This window comes from Felis catus, chromosome B4 (genome assembly GCF_018350175.1).
Source record: "Felis catus isolate Fca126 chromosome B4, F.catus_Fca126_mat1.0, whole genome shotgun sequence".
Lineage (NCBI taxonomy): Eukaryota > Metazoa > Chordata > Mammalia > Carnivora > Felidae > Felis > Felis catus.
In genome coordinates this window covers 10,968,148-10,995,635 of record NC_058374.1, presented here as the reverse complement: position 1 = coordinate 10,995,635, position 27,488 = coordinate 10,968,148, and the positions used below count along the sequence as shown (strand labels likewise).

At 40.7% G+C, this 27,488-nt stretch overlaps 1 protein-coding gene and 1 non-coding gene across 11 annotated transcripts in view; one reads left to right on the top strand and one right to left on the bottom strand.

The window, feature by feature from the left end:
- Positions 1–27,488, top strand: part of USP6NL (USP6 N-terminal like) — a 246,577-nt gene that overhangs the window by 202,514 nt on the left and 16,575 nt on the right. For all 10 annotated transcript variants that reach the window (XM_045060857.1, XM_045060859.1, XM_045060858.1 and 7 more), the window contains 3 exons: positions 261–326; positions 421–520; positions 3,436–3,588. In XM_045060857.1, coding sequence (XP_044916792.1) covers positions 261–326; positions 421–520; positions 3,436–3,588 — 319 coding nt within the window. The remainder of the gene's footprint in view (positions 1–260; positions 327–420; positions 521–3,435; positions 3,589–27,488) is intronic.
- TRNAQ-UUG lies at positions 9,218–9,302 on the bottom strand. Its single transcript has one exon. It is a non-coding gene; the product is annotated as a tRNA-Gln (tRNA).

Below are 27,488 nucleotides of genomic sequence, written 5' to 3'. Positions count from 1 at the left end.
TAGAGAATCAAAATGTATTACAATCCTGTATGCGAAGGATTTATTCTTAAGGTGATTTCCAAAAGTGAAATTGAGGGAGAAAGAGAGGAAGCACGAAGAGAAAAAAATTAGGAATACTCTAGCATGAAAAAGATTTGGAATGAAACGGTTTTATGTTTAGTTTTGACAGCTACCTCCCAACAACCTTCCTGACTTTTAGCATTAGATTGTCATATTTCATTTGCTGCAATCCAGAAATTTGAAGTCTTTGTTTTTTTCAGGATTCTCAAGAAATCTACACAAGTTTTTACACAATGAAATGGTTTTTTCAATGTTTCCTTGATCGTGTGAGTATTTGTTTACAAAACCCAATCGTAAAATTATAAATACCAGATGAGGGGTGAGCTGTTAATCTTATCTCTGTTTTGTTTTTAATTATAGACTCCCTTTACACTAAACCTCAGAATATGGGATATCTACATCTTTGAAGGAGAACGAGTTCTTACCGCTATGTCTTATACAATCTTAAAATTACACAAAAGTAAGAAAATGTTTAAGTATAAGGATTTCACGAAAATCAAGGCTTGATTTAACTCTGATTTCTCATTCCCCACCCAGTTTCAAATTCCTTTTCTTTTTGTGGTGGATTAAAACATTTCTTGAAAGTTCATGAAGAAGTCATGTTTGGTTGGTAATTGGCTTTCCTTGGTTCTGTCACATGACTAGAAGCTGATTACATTACAAAGGTCTTTGATTTGTTTTTCTGTTTCAGTTTCATTTTCACACTGAAGCAGTGGAACACAGTGTCCCGATTTCACTATTAATATTATTCCAACCAAGTTTTGTTTCCTTATTCCTTTCATCAGTCTGAATCTCAGGTTTGTAATCAGAGACGAGAGAGACCAAAGAAACCAGGCCCTTAGTTCAAAGGTCTAGAGAGAGGACATTTTCCATCATTGTTTCTTTCATCCAGGAAAAAAGCTTCCAACTCTAAGCTGTAGACCAAAGATGGGGAACCTTCTGCTTATCTCTCTACTTGACCGCATTGTCTCTGGGGCAAGTACAGTCACTGTCTCTAGGTGCACACATGCAACAAGGCTTTAAAAAGTCTTCAGTTGCAGTATTTCAAGGGCTGTATAAATTTGGCATGCTATGCCTTACTTTAGAAATCGAGAAATGAGAGTTTTCTTCATGGATATAAAGAACCTTATTCATCTTTAAGCCTCTGTTCAACCTTTATAGTTATAACTCCTTGTAGTAACTTCTCTTGTAACTGCAGAGAAGAGAGTCACTGGAAGCTTTAGAACTTCCTAGAGTGCCTCAAGCCTAGGTCTTAAACATACATGGTTTCACCTGTTTTGGTCCTTCTACCCTCTTAGGTTATTTTTGAAAGATTCATCTGTTCAGCCTCCCACCTAAACTATAAGCTAATTGAGTACTTGGGGTCATGTTTTGTAAGTTTTTTCCCCCCTGTTGTGCTTGGCATTGTTCTAAGTACATGTTAGTATTTTAATATAAAATTGTTTGATTGCTTACTTGAAAAACATGACTTCGGGTTATCCAAAGTTTAGATACAAATGAGAAGTCCCAATGAAATCAAGTTTGTATTGTTTACTCTGAAAGATAGGGATTCAGAAGTGCTGTGGTTCCTTTCCCTTAAACCCAGTCCTCACTCCTCCAGCTCACACACTGCTGCACTGAGATAACTGTGTCCCGAGACTCAGGGTCTGTCAGAAAGCCACAGGAAATCAGTCTCTCCGACCCCATCCACCCCCTCCCCATCTCATTCCCTCCCCTCCTCTCCTCTCTGTGTCCTTTCTCTCTCTCTGGATCATGAACTAAGATGTGGAACAAAAGTATACTTTTTATTAAAATTTATATGTATTAGTTTAATGTTCATTAAACAGCAAGAAAATAGAAACATGATGTTATATTTCTCCATAGCTCTGTTCACCACCTTAAATTATGTTTTATTTGTATGACTTTTTTTTAAAAAAATGTGTGTGTGTTTTTGAGAGGGAGAGAGAGAGCACAAGCAGGCGAGGGGTAGAAAGAGAAAAGGAGATAGAGAATCCGAAGCAGGCTCCAGGCTCCACGCTGTCAGCGTAGAGCCCGACGCGGGGCTTGAATTCACGAACTGTGAAATCATGACCTGAGCCGATGTCAGACGCTTAACCGACTGAGCCACCCAGGCGCCTCTTATTTATTTGACTCTTGCTTCATTTTGGCAAGTGAGAAGTTTCTTCACCCTTGGCAAGTAAACTGGAAGCATAATAATTACTTTATATCCTATCCTACCATTGGGCTAAATAGCTATTGGAAAAAACGTGTCTGCTGCTTTATAGTTTTTTATTAGTTAGGAAGACAGAAGCTCCAGGATTCCTGTGAAGTTGCTTCACCAGAAAACTTCAAAAACTGTGTCTGGGCACCTGAATTCAGTGACAGCTCCCCTGAGATTTTGTTCTTGTTTTTTTCTTGATTTCCTTAATAATATTTAGAGACATTGTTATGGGATTATGGGAGGTTTATCACACAGTGGTTTTAAATAGTAAAAAAAAATGTAATAACCTAACTGTCCAGTGTTAGAACACTAATTATATAGTACTTATATCCAATGGACTCAAAAGTATAATCAGTTTTTTAAATTGATGCATGTGTATACACATCTGCTTGCAGGGCAGTGGCTCTTGGGATCCTAGCTGATTTTTGCTTTCTACTTTGTATCTGAAATTTGAATTTTTTTTTTAACAAAACTGGTTTCTTACGTAGAAATACAAATAAGATTAATCATCTAGATTTTTTGGAAATTCTGATATAGTAAAAATAGAGACTTGAAATGGGTTTGTGTATGGTAGGTAGAGCTCCATAACAATAAAACAGAAAGCCCTCATGGCATCCTAGTTGGTCTGTGTCTCTAACAAGTACTTGCTCTGGGTTAATATTAACGTCTAAGGTATGGGTAGTTTTAAATAAACCAATGAAAAGGTATTGAGCAGAATTTACCTTCTGCTGTCCCCCCAGAGTACCTGCTTTTCTCTGTGACTGCTTTAATGTCAGAAAAAGAAAAATGTTTGTTTGTTTGTTTGTTTGTTTGTTTATAGAGAAAGAGAGCATGTGTGGGAGCCTGTGAGTAAGGGGAGGGACAGAGGGAGGGAGGGAGAGAATCCCAAACAGGTACTGCACTGTCAGCACAGAGCCAGATGCAGGGCTTGATCTCATGAACCATGAGATCATTACCTGAGCCAAAATCAGGAGCCAAATGCTTAACTTACTGAGCCACCCAGGTGCCCCAGAAAATATTTTTATCTTACAGAGTTTCAGTGATTCTTACAACGCTATGTATAAGCTGTATGCTGTGCCCTTTTTGAAAACTACAACCCCAGAATAGAATGCATTATCTTCTCAACCTGAAACAGCTGTTGATGCAGCATTCGTGTTTCTCTCATTCTTTCTTAGAACACCTAATGAAACTGTCCATGGAAGAACTTGTAGAATTTCTTCAGGAGACCCTGGCAAAGGATTTTTTCTTTGAAGATGACTTTGTAATAGAGCAACTTCAGATTTCTATGGTAGAACTGAAGCGCGCAAAATTAGACCTCCCAGAACCTGGTAAGAAATACTCAAAACACTTTATATCTAAATCATAATTAAAGTTGGGAAACACGGCGCAATGAACACAAGCCGTTTCTGTTTCCGAACATAAGCATTATGCGTACTTGTGGATGGCAAGCTGCTTATGGCATTATGCTTATTTTAAGAAAAAGCAAATAAACGCATTAATGAAATCCGTCCCTCCTAATAAAATAACTGTACTGTCCCTAGTTAAATTTAGAAGGTTTGGGTGGCAAATAATACTGATCAAGAGTAGTAATCGTGGTGCTTTAACTGAACATAAACAATGACCTTTACTTTCATCACGTCATGTTGTAAAACCATAAGTAATAGCAGAGAAAGTAAAAGATCCATTTTGTAGAAGAGGAAATTGATACTGAAATGCTTATGTGCAGAGCTACAGAACCAGCAGATGGCATTATCGACTCTGGAGTCCAAGTTTTCTGACTGCTGATCCAGGATTCCTTGCAGTACATTGCTGTGTGGATAATATATTTTATTTGCTTCTTTCTTTTTTAATTTTTTTAAAAGTTTATTTTTATTTATTTTGAGAGAGAGAGAGAGAGACAGCAAGCAGGGGAGGGACAGAGAGAGGGGGAGGCAGAATCCCAAGCAGACTCGGCCCTGTCAGTGCAGAGTCCCATGCGGGGCTCAGACTCAGGAACAGTGAGATCATGACCTGAGCCAAAATCAAGAGTCAGACGCTTCACCGACTGAAATGCCCCTTTATTTATTTTTGAGAGTGAGAGAGACTGAGCACAAGTGGGGGAGGGGCAGAGGGGGAGGGAGAGGTAGACACAGAATCTGAAGCAGGCTCCAGGCTCCAAGCTATCAGCACAGAGCCCAATGCAGGGCTCAAACCCATGCCATGAGATTATGACCTGAGCCAAAGTCAGATGCACAACCGACCGAGCCACCCAGGCTCCCCTTATTTGCTTATTTCAGTACAGCTTTCAGCACCTCCTATTAGATTATCTGCAGGGTGCTGTGGCAGAGACCCAACAACTGAAGAGAAAGACGTGGTCCTTGTGTCAAGGTGCACACAGGAGAGACAGAATTTATATAACTGATAACAAATGAAGTGTAAATAAATAGGATAATTGGGGAAGGATCAAAGGAAGGATAGGATGGGAGGCAAGAGAAAAGAAAATGTGGAAATAGGATGGCAGCAAGAGTAACTCAGAGTATTACTTACAGCGAATGATTTCCTGAGAAAAAGGCATTTTTCGCCCATTTCCTTTCTTGCCTTTGTTGCACTGGAGGGTGTGGTAAGGGAGGAGGGAAGCTGAAGAGCCTGCGTGAGAGGTTGAGGAGTTAATTGGGGTCAGGGGTTATGCCCTCAGGTAGAGTCCGATGGAACATTTCCCAGTCTCTGGGGCACATATTTTGGTGTCTTCTGGATATGTCTGTGCGGATCAGGCAGACATACATTCATGGAAGGCGCATCTTTCTCCATTTGGTGAAAACCAAGATGCTCTGCTTTTAGTTACTTAATTTTGAGGGGTCCTATCAGCATTTCTCCAAGGTTCGTTCTGGGTCATCCAGATTCTCTAGAAAACAAAACGTCACAGCAATGATTGATTGTGGTCAGCAGCCTTGTGAAACGATCTCCTTTGCTAAGTGAGGTTACCTTGTGTTCAGTGCAATAATGTCCAATCCCCACTAATTCTTTACCTGGAATGGCAATGACTAACTGTATTCTTGCCTCTTTAACATTTATTTTATTTTGTTAGTTTTTTAATGTTTATTTATTTTGGGAGTGAGAGAGTGAGCAGGAGAGGGGCAGAGAGAGAGAGAGAGAGAGAGAGAGAGAGGAAGAGAGAGAATCCCAAGCAGGCTCTGCACTATCAGCACAGAGATCAGCTCACAACTCGTTAATTGTGAGATCATGACCTGAACCAGGTCCAAGAGTCAGACGCTTAACCGACTGAGCCACCCAGGAGCCCCTAACATTTATTTTAAAATATCTTGCATTAGGGGTGCCTGGGTGGTTCAGTCGGTTAAGCATCCAACTTGGGCCCAGGTCATCATCTTGCGGTTCATGGGTACGAGCCCTTGTTGGGCCCTGAGCTGACAGCTTGGAGCCTGGAGCCTGCTTCAGATTCTATGTCTCCTTCTCTATCTCTGCCCCGCCCCTGCTCATGCTCTCTCTCTCTCTCTCTCTCAAAAATAAACATAAAAAAATTTTTTACAATAAAATATCTTGCATTCTTTTAAAAAGAGTTAAGACAAGTTTTAGTAAAAGACATACAGAAAGAAAAAATACATAGTAGAACTATTTAACCATGAGAGTAAAATATTATAGAAGAGGATGACTAAGCATCTAACTAGCGGGTATCATTTACTGAGTGTTTAGTATGTGCCACATACTACACGCATTATGTCATTTAATCCCTAAAAATAACTCTGAAAAAGTACTCGTCTGCATTGTGCACGTGAATAAAATTAGTAGCTGTAGTTTGTAAGATCTTTTTACTGGAAATGGTAGAATGTGGATGGAGGGGGAGATGCAGAGAAAGGGAAAGGGAGAGAGAAATAATCCCAGAAACACTAGCTAACGTTTGCTCTGATCCTACTGGTACTTGAAGCAGAACGTGGTGAGGTGGCTCCCCACTTTCTCCATCAAGAATCTGGTTTTCACCTGTATTTCTACTGCTGCAGCATCGACTTCCTGGAATTTGTGCCCTGCAGCCTGCCCAGTGTTATCCTCTTGAAATTACTTCAAGCTCTATATGGAGCATGAAGATGGTTCAGTGATCACTCTGGCAGGAAATTTTAATCTCCTCTCTGTCATCTTAAAAGGACACATGAGCGTGTTATTTCTTTGTGGCTCCTTTTGTGCTGCCTCCATTTGTAAGTTGTTTTCCCAGACCCACACAACATGCAGCATTTTAAATTGTTAGTTTATCTTTCTAGCTGAATAGAGTTTTCCATTGTTTTGACTTGCATTTCTTTAATTTTGATTGAGTGTCTTTTATTTTTATTGGACATTTTAATTTCTTTTTGTGTAAACTTCCCTGCTCATCTTCTGCTCCCTTTTCTATTGGTGTGTTTGTGCAAATTCTTCGTAAGTCAAGGAAATGGGCCAGTTTATTGTTATTGTGGATACTTTTCATATACAATTTTTAAAAATTTAATCGGTCTTTTTCTTTTAACAATTTTTTTAATGTTTATTTATTTTTGAGAGAGAGAGAGAGCGAGCGAGCGAGCAGGGAAGGGGCTGAGAGAGAGAGAGAGAGAGAGAGGCAGAATCCGAAGTGGGTTCCAGGCTCTGAGCTGTCAGCACAGAGCCTGATGTGGGGCTCAAACCCACAAACCGCGAGGTCACAACCTGGGCCCAGGTCATGGATGAAGCCCGGATGCTTCACCAGCTGAGCCACCAGGTGCCCCATCAGCCCTTTTCTTTATGGCGTCCCACTTCTGTGTTCCACATGCTGAATGAAAAGGTTTTTGTTTCCTGTATTTTCTCCTATGACTTTTATGTCTTTATTTTTTTTATGATTAAATCTTTAGCCCATCTAGAATTACTTGTGGTTTAAGGGAAGAGTTTTAAGGTGTGTTTTTAATTTCCACAGATTTATGAATTTTCCAATTTTGCTTCTGTTAATTGAATTCTTTCTTCATGCTGTTGTGGTCAGATAAGATACTCTGTACAGCATCTGTCTTTTAAAATCCGTTGAGACTTAATTTGTGATGTGGCATACCCTGTGTCCTAGAGAAGGACTCATACACTTGAGAAGAATGTGGATGCTGTAGTTGTTGGGTGGAGTGTTCCGTAAATATCTGTTAGATCTAGTTGGTTTACTGTGTTGTTTTCGTCCCCTGTGTGCTTACCTTCTCTCTGGTTGTTCTGTCTCTTATTGTGGGCCACGTATTGAAATCTCCAGCTGTTACTGTGCAACTCTTCCTCCCTTCTGTTCTGTCCGTTTGTGTATCATATATTTTGATGGTCCATTATTAGGTGCATACGTATTTGCAATTATTGGATCTGCTTGCTGCATTGAACCTGTTATTCACATGCAGTGTCCTTTTTTGTCTGTTGTAACCTTTTTTAGATTTATAGTCTATTTTGTCCGATTGAGTATATCTACCCCTACTCCCTTTTGTTACTGTTTGCATGGAGTATCTTTTTGCATCCTTTCACGTTCAATCTGTTGGTGTCTTTTGATCTAAAGTGAAGTCTCCTGAGGGTAACATATACCTGGATCGTGGGTCTTTATCCATTCTGAAGTCTCTGTCTTTTGATTTAGGAGTTTAAACCATTTAATTACTGATAAGGAAGGACTTCTGCCATTTTGCCATTTGTTTTCTGTATACTTTATAGAATTTTGTCCCTCATTTCTTGGATTACTGTCTTCCCATTTGATGGATTTTTTAAATTGTGAAATGTTTAAATTACTTACTTTCTTTTGTGTATGTTCTATAGCTCGTGTGTGCGTGCGTGTGTGTTGGGGGGGCGTGACAAAGGGATTACATTTACCATCCTGAAGTTATAATGCCTTAATTTGGACTTGGGCAACTTTAATAACCTACAAAAGCTCTGCTCCTTTGCAGCCCCACCCCCAGCCCTCTGATCCATCCCCAGCCCATTTGGTCCACCCCCAGCCCTTCCAGTTGACCTTTTCCACATTGCATCTGTGTACGCTCTGTGCCACAAAAGGTAAAGTAGTAATTCTTTTAAGTGCATTAGTCTCTTCAGTCATGGAGAAAAGAAAATGTGGAGTTATAAACCGAAGTTAAACAATACTAGCTTTTAGACAAACAAATGTGTTTTTTTAAGTATTATGCTCTCTTAAATTATGTAGAAAAACAGAATGTGGAGTTACAAATGATTTTTACAATGATAGTAGTTTTTACACTTGCCCCTGTATTTGTCTGTATTGAGATCTTGATTTTCTTTCATGGCTTGGAATTTCTTTGTAGTGCCCTTTTGTTTCACCACGTGCCCTTGAGCATTTCTTTCTGGGCAAGTCCCAGAAAGCGTTCCCTCCACTTTTGCTTATCTGGGAATGTCTTAATTTTCCCCTCATTTTTGAAGGACAGTTTTGCCAGATACAGGACTCCTGGTTGATAGTTTTTTGTTTGTTTTTTGTTTTCCTTTAATGCTTTGAATATATCGGCCTCCTGCCTTCTGGCCTCCAAAGTTTCTGCTAAAACACCTGCTTATAACCTTATGGGGATAACTTGTATGTGACAAGTTGCTTCTCTGTTACTGCTTCAAGATTCTCTCTTTGTCTTTTGAAAGTTTGATTGTAACGTGTCTCGGTGTGGGTTTCTTAGAGTTCATTTTATTTGGAGTCCTTTAAGCTTCTTGCTTGTTTATTTTCATGTCTTTACTCAGATTTGGGAAGTTTTCAGCCATTATTTTGTCAAATATTTATTCTGCCCTTGTCTCCCTCTCTTTCTCCCACAGTGCATGTTTGCTTGATGGTCTCCACTGTCGCTTGGACTTCTGTTCCTTAGACTTCATAATTTCCATTGCCCTGTCTTCAAGTTTGTTTTTTTTTAATACTTATTTATTGTTGAGAGAGAGCAAGAGAGAGACAGAGTGCAAGTGGGGGAGGGGCAGAGAGAGAGGGAGACACAGAATCCGAAACAGGCTCCAGGCTCTGAGCTGTCAGCACAGAGCCCGACATGGGGCTCGAACCCACGTACCGCGGGATCATGACCTGAACCAAAGTCAGATGCTCAACCGACTGAGCCACCCAGGCTCCCCTTTTTATATTATTATTATTATTATCATTGTCATCATCATCATCATCATCATCATCATCCTGTCTTCAAGTTTGCTGATTCTTTCTTCTACCTGCTTAAATCTGCCTTTGAATATCTCTGGTGATCATTTCATTTATTGTACTTTTCAGCTTCAGAGTTTCTTTCTGATTTCTTTTTATGTGTTCTCTTTATTTATATTTCCATTTTGTTCATACATGATTTTCTTGACTTTCTTCACATCTTCCTTTAGTTCTTCGAGTTTCTTTAAGACAAAGTCTTTGTCCAGTTTATTTGCCGTTGATCTTTTTCAGGGACATTTTCTGTTGGTTTAGTTGTTTCCTTTGAATGAGCCATATTTTCCTGTTTCTTTGTGTCTCTTGTGATTTTTTTGTTGAAAACTGGGCATTTGGATCTAATAATGTGGTAACTTTGGAGCTTTCTTCCCTTCCCCCAGGGTTTGCTGTTGTTGTTGTTTTGGTTGGTTGTTTGTTTTATTGTGTAAACTATCTCTCTGCTGAGGGTCAGCCAGAAGAGTAAACTTCAGGTCTTTTCAGGTCTTTTCTGAGCCTTTCTCTGGACTTTCTAATTTTGCCCTTGATATGTTGCAGTTTTTGAATATCCTAGTCTTCAATGTCTGGCCTCATAGAAAGGAAAAAATATATAAATAAGGGGAGAAAAAAAGGACTGGCCCTTTAAAGCCCCTGAAAATCACCTCAGGGTGCTTGCAATAGTGGGGCGAGGGGGAGGTGCAAGGAAAGTGGCCTCTGCCTCTTTTCTGCACCTCTCTGATGGAGGCAGCTATCAGCAGTCAGAGCCAGACCTCCAGTATCTGGAGGACACGTTTTCTTGCCCACCCTGGCTCCCTGAGCCTGGTGCAAACTGCTCTAGGAACAAGGTAAAGCTGCCTGCCCTGTGGCTGGGGCGGGGTAGAGTATGGGGTATTTCTGCAGTGCCCAGAACTGAAAGTGAACAACATTCACTGCCGTTACCTTCCCAGCCTTCTCCTGGCAGTTGCAGGCCTACAGTGGGCACCAGAGTTCCAAGACAGTTCTGTCCGACACGTTCTGCTGGTGCGGTTGTTGTCCAGGTGGGGGGACAGATTCCTGGTGCTTATTCTGTCACCCTCCCAGCAGCTTTTCCCTGTCTCTGTATTTCTAATGTTGTAGAGCAAAATTGATTCCCTCACGTTTTCCAAGATTCTAGATACACAGTTTTCATCCAATAATAGTATTTTTCTTCCTCTTAAATACTTTTTATTTATTTTTCACCCCAGAGGGTATCAAACTATTACTGTTTTTCCAAATTAGAAAAAAAGTAGATGTTGAGGGTTTTTTTTTTTCTTAATGCTTTTTAGGCACAAATGAACAAATCTCTGTGTTTTTCTCTTTTTAAGACCTTCTTATATGGTGAATTTTATTAATGTATTTTCTAATTGTGAACCATCATTACACTCCTTGGATAAATTTCACTTGGTTGTAATAAATTACCTGTTAAAGCTCTGATGTTTTATACTTGCTAATATTTTACTTAACTTTTTTGTTGTTATTCCTATGTGGGATTGCATAACAATGAACTGAAACTTCGTTGCGTTACCAGGTTATGCTAGTATCATAGTATGGAAAGTTTCCTTCTTCCTCTGTGTTTTGGAAAATTTTATGTAGTATTAAAATTGTTCCTTAAGAGCTCAAAATATACTTATGGAACCATTTTAGTCTGATATGCTTGTTTTGTGGCAATCACTCTTTGATAACTTTATGTGTGCCTGGTTATTGGTTATTGTTTTGTTACTCATTTTGTCTTCTCAGGCCAGTGCGCATCATTTATATTTTCTTAGAAAATCGTTCACTTCAATTGCTAAATGTATTTGTGTAAAGTTTCACAAAAGCTTTTCAAACATGTACAAAAGATGGGGCGCCTGGGTGGCGCAGTCGGTTAAGCGTCCGACTTCAGCCAGGTCACGATCTCGCGGTCCGTGAGTTCGAGCCCCGCGTCAGGCTCTGGGCTGATGGCTCAGAGCCTGGAGCCTGTTTCCGATTCTGTGTCTCCCTCTCTCTCTGCCCCTCCCCCGTTCGTGCTCTGTCTTTCTCTGTCCCAAAAATAAATAAACGTTGAAAAAAAAATTTTTTTTAAAACATGTACAAAAGAAAAAGAGCTGAAGACCCTTCCCACCCCCATGTATCTATCACACAAGCTTATTGAATAATTTTATTTTAAAGTTTATTATTTATTTTGAGAGAGAGCATGAGCAGGAGAAGGGCAGAGAGAGAATCCCGAACAGGCTCCACATTGTCAGTGCAGAGGCTGACACGGGTCTCAAACTCCCGAACCATGAGATCATGACCTGAGCTAAAGTCAAGAGTTGGGACGCTTAAACCGACTGAGCCACTCAGTCACCTCTGAATAATTTTTTAGTGAAAATAAAGACCTCATGGTATTTCACCCTAAATAGTTTAGTCTCTGTGTCTCAGAAACAAGGACTTTCTCCTGTCTAAGCATAGTGCCATTATCAAATCTAATTAAATTAACAATATAATTCTCAAATATCATCTAATATCAATTCCATATTAAAAGTTTCCAGTTGGGGGCTTAGTCAGTTAAGTGTCAGACTTTGGCTCAGGTCATGATCTCATGGTTCATGAGTTTGAGTCCCACGTTGAGCTCTGTGCTGTCAGCTCAGAGCCTGGAGCCTGCTTTGGATTCTGTGTCTCCCTCTCTCTCTGCTCCTCCCCTGCTCTCTCTGTCTCTCTCTTTCTCTCTCTCAAAAATAAATAAAAACATTAAAAAAAAAAAAGTTTTTAGTTGTAGGGTACATGGGTGGCTCAGTCAGTTAAGTGTCCTTGTGCTGAGAACACGGAGTCTCTTTGGGATTCTCTCTCCCTCTCTTTCTCTATCTCCTCTGCTCATGCTGCTCTCTCTCAAAATAAATAAATAAACTTAAAAAAATTTTTTTTAATTGCAAAAACTTTTTAATTAGCAAGTGATCTGTGGCATAATGTTTTGCAATTATACAGATATCCACTTTCCTTTTGATTTTTCCCCGATGGTTTCAGCTTCCATTAATAATCCTTGCCAAAAACAAATATTTTATTACATGTCGTAAAGTAGGAATTTTCAAATTTCATTCTTTCTTTTATATTTATCAGCAGATTTTCTTCTGTAACAAAGCATTTTTTCTCCTTTATCAGCTGGGGCTCTTTAGTTACCTTAAGATATATTTTCTACTGAAAAAAACAGAATAAATGCTTAGCTGTTTTCTTTTACCAGTTTTCAGAGTTAGGAGTTGATGTTCTTGATTATATCTCCAGTGGCAGAAAATGAGCTTTTGTTTTGGCTTTCTCATTGTGAATCCATGGAATTTGATATATTCTTAGTGTTTCAATGAGATATAATTATTATTGTTTTAACGTTCACATTGTTCTCAGTTTGGCCAGTGGGATCTCCCTTAAACTGATCCTGTGTTCTTCTGACTCAACACTATTAGTCTTTGAATACTTCCTTGCTTTTATGTGCAACAAGATATTTCTATCTTAGCCTAAAAAATCCCTTATTCCTCAGTTTTATTACCCGATTTACAAATGTATCCTCATAAGAACTCTAGGTAATCTTTGCGGTATATTGAGTGAAGTATGAAAACTTTCCATTACTTCAGTTTGGGGAATATTCAAGTCCTTTTCCTTTGCTTTTACATATAAAACTTGTGTTTAAAGCGCATATATTTACATAAACGTGCACAGCTTTTTTGTAGCTGTCTTTTATCCTCAGACATTTCTTTCTCTTCCTAATTTGCGGACACCGTTTATCGTGTGTCCTTGTTGGTGCTGTTAGTCTTCATTTGTTATGAGTATTTCAGGCTTTTTACGTCGCTCATCTGCTTTCCGGCCATTTGTGTCCTATCTTACGTTGTTAATTCTATCATGCCTTTCTTGTTGACCACTGCTAGTAGTAAACGTGTATAAAGTAGTTGGAAAGTTTCAGCTCTCCATCTCTTCATGTGAATCAACTCTGAAGACCCAATTTAAATAAAAGTACATTTAGTTGACACAGTACTGAAATGACATGCATCGCTTCTGGCATACCCCATTGGCTTGCCATCTTGAGGTGGAGTTATCCCTTGGATCTCCTCAGCTACCTGTCTTCTGTTCGCATTGGCTAGGATTCTCTCACTTAGGGAGGTTGCTCTGGGTGGAAAGCCTGTGTTGATCCACTGTGACTGCCCATGTGGCCCGGCTATAGCTTATGACCATTCGACCTAGAAGAATCAAGAGCACGTTTTTCTTAGAATAATTGAGAGAACCACTTCTATTTTAGGTATCAGAAAACGTGAAACTTAAGGAACCTTTTTAAGAAAGGAAAGCATTTTGTTGCCTTTAGCTGTGGTACGTGTCCTTTTCTGTCCTAGGGCAATTCGGATTCTTTATTTTGTTTATAGCAAAACTTTGCCAGTTCCAGAATTGCCATTTCTCTTTTGTATGTTATTTTGTAATGGTAATCAAAATTTGGGGCTGTAGGAAGGAGATGTTTATTTTTCCCATTTCTCCTGTGTATTTCTGACCATGGTAAAACATTCAACTTTACCCCATCTTTTTTTTTTTTTTTTTAACTTATTTATTTTAATGTTTATTTATTTTTGAGAGAGAGAGAGAGAGAGAGAGAGAGAGAGAGAGAGCGCGCGCGCGAGCGAGCGGGGGAAGGGCAGAGAGAGAGGGAGACACTGAATCTGAAGCAGGCTCCAGGCTGTGAGCTGTCAGCACAGAGCCCAGCATGAGACTTGAACCCACGAGCTGTGAGATCATGGCCTGAGCCGAAGTCTGACGCTTAACTGACTGAGCCACCTGGGTGCCCTTTACCCCTCTTCCAAAATCTTCTCCGCATTACCCCAGCTTACTAGCAGTCCATTCACTGTCCGTTCAGACACCCAAGTTCTGTGTTTCTTTTGATTCCTCGTCTCTCTCTAGCATCCCCCTCCTCTCCAGCCTCACTAGCAGGGCTGTGTCGCCCGCCCTGGAAGCCCTGACTCCCGTGTTGCTCACCTCCTTGTCTTGCCAGAGTGACTTTGTGAAGTGGCCAGCTGTTCAGGGGACACTTCCGTGCTGAAGGAAGAAGATCCAGACTCCTTAGTTTGACCCAAGATACTCTCCCAGTCTGCTTGTTTTTCCTACTTCTATCCTTCCCCCCTCATACCCCCAGACACTTCTGACATAGTAACAACAAGAGCGGACTTTGGAGTCCCACATGATAGACGCCTTGCGGTATGCTTTTTTTACATACACATGTCAATTTTTTTTCAACAGTCTGTTGCGATAAGGTACTTACTGATGCAAATTTATTAGTATCCTTCAGGATAACTGTTGGTGCACAGAATTATTTAGGTTCCTAAAATTAGTATTTAATTTCTTACAGTTACAAATCCAGAAACCTAGTTCTTCTTTAGTTTGTTAATTCAGCTTACAAAAGTTAGTACACGTGGGAAAAATTACCATGCTCTCTTTTTTTTTTTTTTTAATTGTTTTATGTTTATTTTTGAGAGAGAGAGAGACAGTGTGAGCAGGGGAGGGGAAGAGAGAGAGGGGGATACAGAATCTGAAGCAGGCTCCAGGCCTGTCAGCACAGAGCCCGACACGGAGCTTGAACCCACGAACTGTGAGATCGTGACCTGAGCTGATGTCGGACGCTTAACTGACTGAGCCACCCAGGCACCCCAAATTACCATTCTCTTTTAAAGGGAATGTTAATGTTTGGTTAATGTTAATGTTTGGTACAAATAAACTTCTACAAATGTTTTAAATTGCATTTATAAATTTAATATATACAATCCCTTAAACATGTCAACTTTTGAATTAAAAACAAAATCTTCCCTAGTTCTTAAACAACTTCTACATCTGATAAATTTAAGAATTTGCTGAACCTTGAGTCCCTTAAAAATTTGTTACACTCCTGTTTATACATTTCAAATCATAAGTTCGAATCAGTGACTTTCAATTGGCATGAAAAGGCAATACTAAATATGAACAGATTCCTTAATGCAAAAATACAGAATTAATCCTGTGTTTAATTCTCTTCAGTTTTTCTATAGTTAGTTTTAGATCTTTGGGAATTAAAAAATGTATGTCAGATAAATTTGGAAGGTACTTTGTTAGTTGGAATGTAAGCCAGGACTCCAACTGAATTCTGGTCAGTGACCGAACTCACAGGCCGAACCACTTTTTCTTATTGCTGGGTCCACACCCATCAGGTCCTTGGCCACGTAGTCCAGACACCGTGGGTGCCCCTTGCGCACAACCTCGTTCTTTCTTCTCCCTGGGGAAGTCTGCCTTTCCACCCAGGAGGATTGGACTTTGCGTTTTTTTGGTCTTTTACTTTCATCTTGTACCTTTAAAGGGTCTCTGAACGTGATAGAACCCCCCCTGTGTTCTTTTGGTTTTTATCTGGAAGGGCCATAATTCTTACATTAAGTGGCACTTGTTTTAATTTTGAAAAGCTTTCATGGTCATTCTGCCATCAGTGTCAGTAGTAGTAACCTAGAGATGAGGAAACGGGCTACGGGGCGAAGTATTGCCCAGGGTCATATAGCTGGTGACCAGCCTGACTCCAAAGCCAGCACCAGACATCACAGCAGACGCTGTGGCTGATAGTCACGCCGCTGTGTTGTGCGCCCACAGTTCTGTGCCTTAGGACGTGCTACTCCCCAAGAACGCCCGGCACGCTTCCCCAGGTCCCTGTGCCCACATCCATTCCGTTCGGTTTTCACGACTTGGCTTAAGCATCGTCTCCTCCAGAGGCCTTCCCAGCCACCCCCAGCCTCCCAAACCGCACAGCCGGATCAGCGGGATTTTGTGCCAGGAGCACCTCCCCACCCCGCACTCCACTCCCCTGCGTATGCTTGCAGAGCTGTGCTTCTCCTGTTCCTCTGATGTGTGTTGGACAGTGAGTTCTAGAGGACAGTGACCATGTCTTTGTGTCACCAGCACACATTTCAGTGCCCGGCATATATATAATAGGCATTTGGCCAATAATTTTTAATGAACAAATGAAGCTTCCATCTATTTTTTAGATAATAAAAGCCTGTCATCTACAAAAGGCTAGCATGAGGCAGTTTTTTGAGGTCCTGGAACTATTTCGTATTCTCATTACATAGACATACACAAACAGGCCCAACTGTATCGTTTGTCAATTAAAAAAGTAAGAAACTCCCGCTTTTTGAGTGTTTAGATGGGTTTTCACTTTTGTTTATATGATAGAAACTGATATTACGCCATTTTTTACTGTGTATATATGAATTGAAACACTAGGAAACAAAAATTATTTCACAAAGATCTATTGAATGTGTGTGGCATTAAATACATTTATAATGACAAATGTGTTTAAGTAATTCTCTGCCTCACCTCTCTTTCAAATTTTGTCTGATGAGAAAAAAAGTCAAGCCTATGAACCTAATTACTATAATTAAAAAAATATTTTTAAAAAAATTCTCAGCTATAAATTAGAAAGCAAAATACAGTAAAACTTGGTTTGCAAGCATAATTTGGGAAACATGTTTGTAATCCAAAGCACTTGGGTATCAAAGCAAATTTCCCCATAAGAAATAATGGAAACTCAGAGGATTCGTTCCACCACCCCAAAATACTCATATGAAAATGATTACAATACTGTCATATAATACAAAATAATATAGAAAATACAAACTCTAAAGAAAAATAAATGAACCTGCACTTGGAAAACCTTCGTGGCCAGTGTGAGGGGGGCAAGAGAGGAGGGGGATGACTTCCACTGTCACCAATGGAGTCCCTGCTCTCGTTGCCTCAGTGGAACCTTTTTCTGCACGGGAGCCATTGTGTGCACCTGCACAGATGCTCCCCACTGCGCAGTAGTAACAAATTGTCATACACTGTAATGAGTGGAACCGGCAATAAAGCAGCAGAGGCAGGCAGCCTAACCTGGAATGGAGCAAAGCTTTCCTGAGCTCACTCTTGTCTGGAAAAGCAAAAGACTGTCCATAGGTACTTGGAAGTGACAAAAAATATGCTAGTGCCAATTGTGGGCACTTTCCAACATTCTGAAAAATCACTGATTTCTGCCAAATGCTGCAGCCTGAGGCCAATCATCCAAGCATAGGAGACAATCACCTACAATCCCAGAGAGAGAGAGAGAGAGAGAGAGAGAGAAAGAGAACTATTGGCTCAGCTGTGATCATGTGACATTCAGGGTCATGTACTACTTGTATTGTAAGACATAGCTTACTTATCAAGTTAAAATTTATTAGAAATGTTTGCTTGTCTTGCAAAACACTCACAGAACAAATTACTCTCAACATTTATTTATTTTTGGGACAGAGAGAGACAGAGCATGAACGGGGGAGGGGCAGAGAGAGAGGGAGACACAGAATCGGAAACAGGCTCCAGGCTCTGAGCCATCAGCCCAGAGCCTGACGCGGGGCTCGAACTCACAGACCGCGAGATCGTGACCTGGCTGAAGTCGGACGCTTAACCGACTGCGCCACCCAGGCGCCCCAGAACAAATTACTCTCAATCCAAGGTTTTCCTGTATTTCTTTGGTCACTTATAGAAGGGGGTATAGAAGGGTTGAAGGCTGTAATAAATAACGCTTGAATTGCATATTTTTCTTGCTAAGGGTACATGAAACAGATATAAAGCCATTTGAATTTTCCGGTATATTTTGAAATCACTGATTTTGTGGCCATATTTTCAAACTCGGTTGGACTTAATATTTGATCTGGAGAGGAGTAAGATGACTCTTCCCCAGAATAATTTTCCTGACAACAACCCCTACCATTTCTTACTGAAAACTGTTAGAACAATCAGAGTACATATATTCTGTTGTTGAAATTTGTAAGTAGGATATTGTTTACAAGAGAGAGAGCACTTGGGTGCATAGGAGCCTGTAATGCCTCTTAGACAATCAATCTGTAAGGCTTGTAGTTGAGTGTGGTGTCCACTGGGTGGCGGCACAGACCTGAGTAAAATCAACAGTGAACAAACCTGAGGGTATTTGAGGGACTCTTCTGTATTTTTTTTTTTTTTTTAGGGATGGCTAGAGTATTCTTTTTACTTACTTTTTTTTTTTTAAAGAAAAATTTTAAAAAAAGCAACTAATAAACTTTTTTGCTTTTACTCTGAAATATATCAAGTTGGTACTGGCATGAAAATACCATTTTTGATGAAATGCTGGTGAAAAATGTTATTAATGTGGTATTTTCATAAAGCTGTCTCACTGTTATATATGATAGGAACTGTGGTGCTTTCCTACCCTTTAAGAATAGGGCAGTAATTCTTTTAAACACCTATGTTTTTAAGAAGAGAAGAATTTAAATTCTAGGCAGGCAGCTATAGTGGGATGAGCACACAATATTTTGGCTACTGAAAAGAAGTTCAGAACGAAAGTATGGATAATAAATATTAATACATATTGCCTGTGTATAAGCCATCTGCGTTGACATCAGTTATGCTTGAATCTTGTAGTTACACTCCATTGGGTAGGGCTGAAAGGAGACAGGTAAACCAAGCAAAGCCAAGTACAGCAGTGTTAGTGTGTATGTGTGTGGCAGGGTTCAAGTCGGTTCAGATGGATCTAAGGAGAGATTGTCCAAGAATGTTTAATGCTTATTTGAATCGACTTTTGTGGGAAAAGGGCAAAGCGTATTTATTAGGGTATGAAAATATTCTGGGTGATGGCATTTGTCCTTCTTGACGGGTCTACAGAGATATCTTCAGCTCAGTGAAAGTGGAACAGTTCATCTTCAGAAAAGAATTGCCTTTACAGCAGTGTTCAGTAGAGTTTTCTTCCAGACTCCATAATTACCGAGGTCGGGTCGCCCTGGCACAAAGTCCTTGAGTTTTGGCATTGCCGTTGGAATGGAGAGGCCCCTGCCCTGCCCACTTTTTGTGACACACGAGCAAATCCCCGCCCAGACTTGAGCAGCCCCAGGAAGGGAGCTGCTGCTCGGCGCCTCGGTTCCCTGTGGAACCATCTCCACCTTCTGCCCCTCTGTTCCACTTCCTTCTCTTTGTGGCCCTCTCCGTTATTCTGCCTCACGGCACCCCACCTCCCCCCTCTCTCCTGCTTTCTTTCCCTGTTTTCTTTTCAGTCACTTCTTCCTGCCCCTTCTCATTCCCTCTCCTCTCTTGAGACACAACCCTCCTCCACAGCCAGTGTTGCCCTGAGGGCCAAGGACCTGCACTGAAATGCGGACAGCGTGTGTACATTTGAGCATCATTGGGTTACTGAGAATTATACACTGGTCAGAGTGTTTGGTCAGTTATGGGAATAACTTGAACGTGGCCCAGTCCCACAGTGTCGTCAGTCAGCAGGTATTTATTATGGAAGGTAGATGTTGATGCCAGGATCAGGAGCCATGTATTACCTCCATCTGTTAGTCTTTCCTGCCCAGGTCACAGATCACTACAGAAAGGAGGTATGACCGGACACTGTTTTAAATTAAACATATCCTAGCCTGCTGTTGAGCCCGGCACCTGTGAATATCCTTATCTTCCCTAGTCTTGCATGTGTTATTGTCTTTAAAATTGGAAGGAATTGGGTTTTTCAAGTGCCTACACTTTGGAAGGCTCCTTCTTATATCGTCTACTGCCTCTTTCCCATTGTTGTACCTTCTTCCATGCTTACTGGAAATCTCTGCAGGGGGCAAAGAGGCTCTGTCCTCTAAATGTCTTTGTACATTTGAAGCATTCACCCTCTACCTGCTACAAGGCCCTAGTACCTATTGAGAAATTACCACTTAGGAATTAATTAGATACAGTGTCATTTTGTCTGCACCAGATTTTTTTTTCTCTCTAAACCCTGCTACATCTAATTTCTTAGCTGGTAGATCTTGGGTATTCATAACCATTATGTGCACCAAAACCCGTAAAATACCTAGGAATAAACATAACCAAAGAGGTGAAAAATCTATACACTGAAAACTATAGAAAGCTCATGAAAGAAATTGAAGAAGACACAAAAAAATGGAAGAATACTCCATGCTCCTGGATAGGAAGAACAAATATTGTTAAAATGTCGATACTACCCAAAGCAATCTACATATTCAGTGCAATCCCTATCAAAATAACACTACCACTCTTCACAGAGCTAGAACAAACAATCCTAACATTTGTATGGAACCAGAAGAGACCCCGAATAGCCAAAGCAATCCTGAAAAAGAAAACCAAAGCTGGAGGTATCACAATCCCGGACTTCAAGATGTATTACAAAGCTGTAATCATCAAGACAGTATGGTACCGGCACAAAAACAGACACTCAGATCAATGGAACAGAATAGAAAGCCCAGAAATGGACCCACAAACATACGGCCAACTAATCTTGAACAAAGCAGGAAAGAATATCCAATGGAATAAAGAGTCTCTTCAGCAAGTGGTGCTGGGAAAACTGGACAATGACATGCAGAAAAATGAACATGGACCACTTTCTTACACCATACACAAAAATAAACTCAAAGTGGATGAAAGACCTAAACGTAAGACACGAAACCATCAAAATCCTAGAGGAGAAAGCAGGCAAAGACTTCTTTGACCTCGGCCGTAGCAACTTCTTATTCAACACGTCTCCAGAGGCAAGGGAAACAAAAGCAAAAATGAAGTATTGGGACCTCGTCAAGATAAAAAGGCTTCTGCATGGCAAAGGAAACAATCAGCAAAACTAAAAGGCAACTGATGGACTCGGAGAAGATATTTGCAAATGACATAGCTGATACAGAGCACCCAAAGTCTACAAAGAACTTACCAAGCTCAACTGATAAATTTAGAATGAGTCCTACTCTTTAGATTGGAGGTTGAATAACTCTAGCCCAAAGGACAAATCTGGCCGGCCACCTGTCTTATTTATTTATTTATTTATTTATTTATTTATTTATTTATTTATTTAATTTTTACTTTTTATTGACATAGTTGGTCCATACCCTGTTTTTTTTTTTTTTTTTTTACATGAAATTTATTGTCATATTGGTTTCCATACAACACCCAGTGTTCATCCTACAGGTACCCTCCTCAATGCCCATCACCCACTTTCTCCTCCCTCCCACCCCCCATCACCTGTCTTTTAAATAAAGTTTTATTGGAAGACAAAAAAAAAAGTGTCTCTAAAGAAGCCTTAACTTGAAAGTACAAGTGGGTAAACCAAAGCCTGGAAGTCAATGTCTATAAGAGGTTAAATTTTGACCTTGGGATGGGGACATTATGCTGAATTATCCAAGTGTACCTTAAATGCAATTACATGTATCCTTGTGAGGAGGCATTAGAAGGTCTGACACACATAGAGGAGAAGGTGATGTGAAGAGATGGCAAAGAGCTGGGGGAAGATGCTGGCCTTGAAGATTGATGTGGTCACAAGGCAATGAATGCCACTAACCACCAGAAGTTGGGAGAATCGAAGAACTGGTTCTACTCTAGAGCCTCTGAAGGGAATGTGGCTCTGTCAACACTTGGATTTTGGCCCAGTGATACTGGCTAAGCTCTTCTGGCCTCCAGAACTGTGAGAGAATAAGGTTCTGATGTTTTAAGCCATGAATGAATGAATGAATGTATGAATGAATTAACCATTATGTGTCTGTACTGTTTATATGAACAGTATGTCATTACTCTAATTCATATTTATTACATATGAATGAATGGACATTTTGTCAGCACCTTACTTGTGATTCCCTTACTATCTTAGATACTAGAGGTATGAATACAAAAGGAGAAGTTACTTTAATTAGGTTATTGTCTACTAGGGGAAAGGGAAATGTGTCATGGGCTACCATGAAAGAACTTAGAGATGCTAGTTTTTTGACATTTTAGAACAGTTGCAGAATTTTTTCTCCACTGGGTCTCTTGCCCATTCAGGAAATGGAACATGTTAAAGTTTTCTTTTACTTCTACTATGATGTGTAGATATGCAGAATATTAATGTCCCTTCCTTAGAAAACTTTCTGTACTGACTTGAATATAAAGTAGTGTTAAATGTAAGGTGAATACTTTTCTTACCCTTTATATTGAAAAATTAAATCTCCAACGTATGTATGTAAGACACATACCTTTCCATTTTGTTTCATGCAGGAATTACCACCTTGGTCTCCCCCTTACTTTTGTCTCAATCTTCTTATTCCTTCTCCTGAGAAAAACATGCTTATATCCACGATCCTACATTTTTACTGTGTGTCCTGTTAGTCTTTACCAATATGTGCCTTTTATGTATCTAAAGGATTTCAGAATGAAAGTCTGTAGATAGTAGAATAGCGGTCCGCTGTGTGACACAGCCTTATTTCCCCACAGGTGTTCCATTTTCTCTCATAGTCTTTTCTCCCCACTTTCTTCCTTCCACCTCCCCAAGTTTTGTTTGTTTGTTTGTTTGTTTTGTTTTGTTTTGTCTTGTTTTGGTTTTTTGTTTGTTTTTATATCTTTCCACTGAACTGGTCCCTTATTGATGCCTTTCCACTCCTGTTCAGTTAGTCCAAGGCTGGAATCTTGCTTAAATTCTGGTTAGCACATTTACAAAGATGCCCTTTCGTGTCCGTGATTGTCCATAAGTCAATACAGCTAAACGTCTATGGAAAATGCTATGGAAGCCAACCCTACATTGACCATCCCTGGTCAATACATTGGTGACCACAAGACATAGAGAATGGCATATGAGAGTCTGCAAAGTAATGGAACTCTCACTACCCTTAATGGGTCTGTTATTGCCGGTGTCTGCCTTCCACATTTGTTCAGTTGTCTTTTTGACGTGGTTATGTAAAATACATTTTAATTACTATCATTGGTTTCATTACATTTTGTCGACATTGAAAATATGCTAGGACCATAAAAGCATAATTATAAATTATAATTTCATTATCATGAAATATGTGATTTTTAACTAGCAGAAAAAGGCAATCCATACAATTAGTGTTTAGTACAGCAAGTCAGTTTGGAGATTGAGGATGTAGACTTAAGGGTAGTATCTTAGCTCGGGCTGCTATAATAGAAATACCACAGACAAAGTGGCTTTAACAACAGAGAAATATTTTCTCATAATTCTGGAGCCTGGGAAGTCCAAGGTTAAAGCATTGGCAAGGTTGGTTTCTTCTCTCCTTGGCTTTTGCCGGGCGTTTTCCTGCATGGTCTTCCCTACACAGTCTCCCTGTCTGTGTCAGTACGTCTCTTCTTATAAGGAGGTCAGTCATATTGTTTGAGAGGCCCACTCCAGTGACCTCATTTAACCTTAATTACCTCTATAAAGTCCTTCTATCCAAATGTCACATTCTGAGGGATTTAGGGGTTAGTTCAACACATGAATCTTGAGGGGACACAATTCAGCCCATAGCAGTGAGGTAGCTTCTAGGCACAGACTTTGCTGAAGGCAAGAACAAGCACAGGCCTGTCCTGTGGTCAGTGAAACCTGGCTCGAGTACCCGGTCCACCTCAGGGGACGTGGAGTGTGCAACTCCTCACCGGGGCTGCCGCGTGCCAGGCACTGCCCAGCGCTTCACACGGGAATCAGGGTCGGCCTTTCCCTCCCTCTAAGGGGCACCAGTCTGGTTGTGTTGGGAGGGTGTGATGACAGAGGGAGAAGTGCTGTCCCCTACCTGGTCCAGAGCTCCCCGCCTGACCACTGCTCCTCTAATAGGGTGTACCTCCCCGCTTTGCCAGGGGCCACTCTTCACTGTTGACCACAACTGGGAGGAACCCATGAGCTGCACTCTTTGTGGTGCGATGTGGTTCCTTTCCTTTTAGAAGCCTTTACAGAGGGAGGTGGGGCTAAAAACAGGGCAGATCACACCTCCCTTTGTGGCCCCGTCCACTGCTCTGCTCTGAAGACAGTGGGGGCACTAATCCCATCAGGTCACCCTCATGACCTAATTTCCTCCCAAACCCCATCTCCAAGTACCGTTACACTAGGGGGTTCCAGCATATGAATTCTGGGGGGACACAAGCATTCAGTCCATAGCAGTTAGCCAACCTTGGAAAGACCTAATTACTAGGGAATTAAGTTTTCCTAGGTTGTGAATTGATACAGATTAAAACACAGAAAGCAGGATGTGAGCATTCCCAGTCCAGGCAAAGAGAAGCGTTTGAAGCTTTCACCCCTAGATTGATGTTCTAGGGCATCCACCTACGTGCACGTTGCAGCCACGGTTCATTTTGAAATGTGGTGGTGGTGGTGGTTAACACTGCCATGGAGAATGTTTTAAACATTTTAAATGATTTCATATGAACTGAAATGTTGGTGGCTCTCTCTCTGCAGGCTGCCGGAAGCCACTCAAGTGGTGGAGAAGGGGGCAGCTTAAAGGGCTCAGTGTAAGAGTCTCTACAACTAATCTGCTTTTGTCCCTGTGACAGCACATTTTGCAGGCATGAATTCACCATTCTCTGGGTGTGCGTTTTCCTGTTGCTTTTAGTGGTTATGTTTTTCATCAGGTTCCTACTCACCAACCTGCAAAGGGTGTTGTGATGATTGGCCGATATTTTTTTCTGATGGCATATCAGCCAGCCACCGAATTAGCCATTCAGGTTCCTATGCTGTGCCCTCAGAAAATTGTCAAAGAAGAGTCTTAAGTTCAGTTTTTCAATTACATAGGTCTATATATCTTCTTAATAATTTCCTTGTTGGTGTTATCTGTCTATAGGGAAGAAGGAATTCCTACATTTATCTGGGACTAAATGGATAACTATTTGTAGAGTGGGTGAAAGCTTTTGGGCGACTCGGATTGATTTTAGTTTTATTTGTATGGTTAGTTTTTAACTCAATAGGCTAAATAACTACTTGTGAATATTCTTGACTCGGGCTGCATGTGAGTCCCCTCTCTTACCTTGATTCCAGCTAGTTCCTGTGAGACCAGTCAGATGCTGCACTGGAATTGCCTCAGATGCTTTTACATACAGCATTCAAAGACAAGGACAACTTTTGTCATCGACAAGCATTTCACCGTTTGGGTTATCACTTAAAATACTGTGTCCATGTACCGTAAAATGTCATTATTATGGTAAAAAGATATGAGAACAGTGTCATTTCTGCCTGGATTTCCTCCTCTACAGTAAGAGGTCAGAGTAGTGACCTTAGTTATACGCCTGTTCCTAAAGGCCGTATGTATTTTTTGAGTAGTATCTGGTGCACGTTAAGTGCTTAATGAATATTAGCTATTACTATTACCATCATTAAGTACTACATACTGTAAGTCTAACCCACCAACGTGAACTTGGTAAGATAGTATCAGATGATGTTATCCTCCTACTGAAAAGGCCCCAGGAGTTGGCAGTTAACTCAGAAAGAGGTTCAGAGCCATTACTGTAATCTTCAAGGCCCTGCGTGATGTGACTGCTGTTCCTCAGGCCTCGTCCCCAGCTGGTCTCTGCTTGTCTCCTGCTCCAGGCACAGAGTGAGTGCCTCTGCCCTCGCCAGAGCTCTGCCCTGCGCGGTCCTGCCCCAACCCCACTCGCTTCCACTGCCTTCTCTGGTGCTGTCTTCCTGGCTCTGCACAACTAGCGTGTGTGCTCCGTGAGGGTGGGAACTTCTTCCTTGGTGTCCTTCCTGGATTGCCAGCTCCCTGGGTAGTGCCTGGGCCATAGTATTTGCTTGATACATATGTATTTGTTGAATGGATAAATGAAGGGAACAAACCCTGATTGCCAATTCTAGTGATTTGTGTGCTTTCAAATGTGCAAAATGAAGAGCTTGCACAAGGATTGTCACAGTAGAGTCTGCTAAAACCATCCGCAGTGTCTCTGGAGTTTAATGAATGTGCCACAGTGGCAGAAAGCAGTGAGCTGGGCGTGAAAACACGGGGTCCTGGATCCCATTCCGTGTCTGCCATGAGAGATTGATCACATGGCTTCTCTGAAGCTCTGTTCCCATCTTTCCAGTGCAGGCAGAACTAGACCTTGAACCCTCGGGCTCTGAGCAGCTGCCCAGTTGAGGGAAGAGAAAAAGGGGTGACTTTCCACTTTTATCAGAGCAGCTGTGTTTATATTTTCCTTATATATTGGGGCCTCATATGAAATTTGGTTTGAAGAAAAAGAGCCTGGTCTTAAAAAGTTTAAAAACTCCTGGATTCCAAGATCACAAAGGTTATTTTTGGCTTAATTCCGATTGCGGCATAGCTTAACTCTTTAAAGGATCTTGTTTCTCTATCACTCTCTGCTACCTCCCCCCCCAAAGAAAAGCTCACTGAATATATTTTTTTAATATCTCAAAAGTCCCATATGTGGGTGAAGAACAAAGTTATCATCACCCGGAGTGTGAGCTACGTGAAAACGGGGTCTGTGCGCTCACCTCTGGTGACACATTGCTTAGCCCAGAGCAGAGCTCACTCAGTAACTCTCGTAGATGGATGGGCAGGAAGATACCTGAAGAGCAACCACATATTTGTAAGTGAGAGTATTATTTTTCAATCTGTGAAAATTTTATTTTAAAGTTTTTTTTTAAGTAATCTCTACACCCAACATAGGGGCTCAAAGTTACAACCCCCAGATCAGGAACCCCATGTTCCACCGACTGAGCCAAACAGGCGCCTCATGAAAGTCACATTTTAAGCCATGGAATTTGTACAAGAGAAGTCTGTTGTCTTTTTTTCAAGATGATATTTATTGGATATCTACATTATAATCATTTTCGGTTTTTCATTTTTTTTTAATGTTTTATATTTAAGTTTTGTATTTTAATTCCAGTAGAGTTAACGTAGTGTTAGATTGGTTTCAGGTGTCGAGTATATACATTACTCTGTGCTCATCAGGACGCAGCCCCCTACCCACATCCCCTCTGGTTACCAACAGTTTGTTTTGGTTTGTCTCTCCTTTTTTCTTTCCTGTGCTCATTTGTTTTCTTAAATTCCACATAGGAGTGAAATCATGTAGTATTTGTCTTTCTCTGACTTATTTCACTTACCATTGTACTGTTTGGCCCCATCCATGTTGTAGCAAATGGCAAGATATCATCCTCTTTTATGGCTGAATGATATCCCATTGTATAAGTATAGCACATCCTCTCTGTATATCAGTGGACACTTGGGCTGCTTCCATAGTTTGGCTATTTTAAATAATGCTGCTATAAACATATGAGTCCATGTATCCCTTTGAATTAGTGTTTTTATATTGTTTGGGTAAATACCCAGTAGTGTAGTTACTGGATCTTAGGGTAGTTCCACTTTAACTTTTTGAGGAACCTCCATACTGTTTTCCACAGTGGCTTCACCAGTTTGT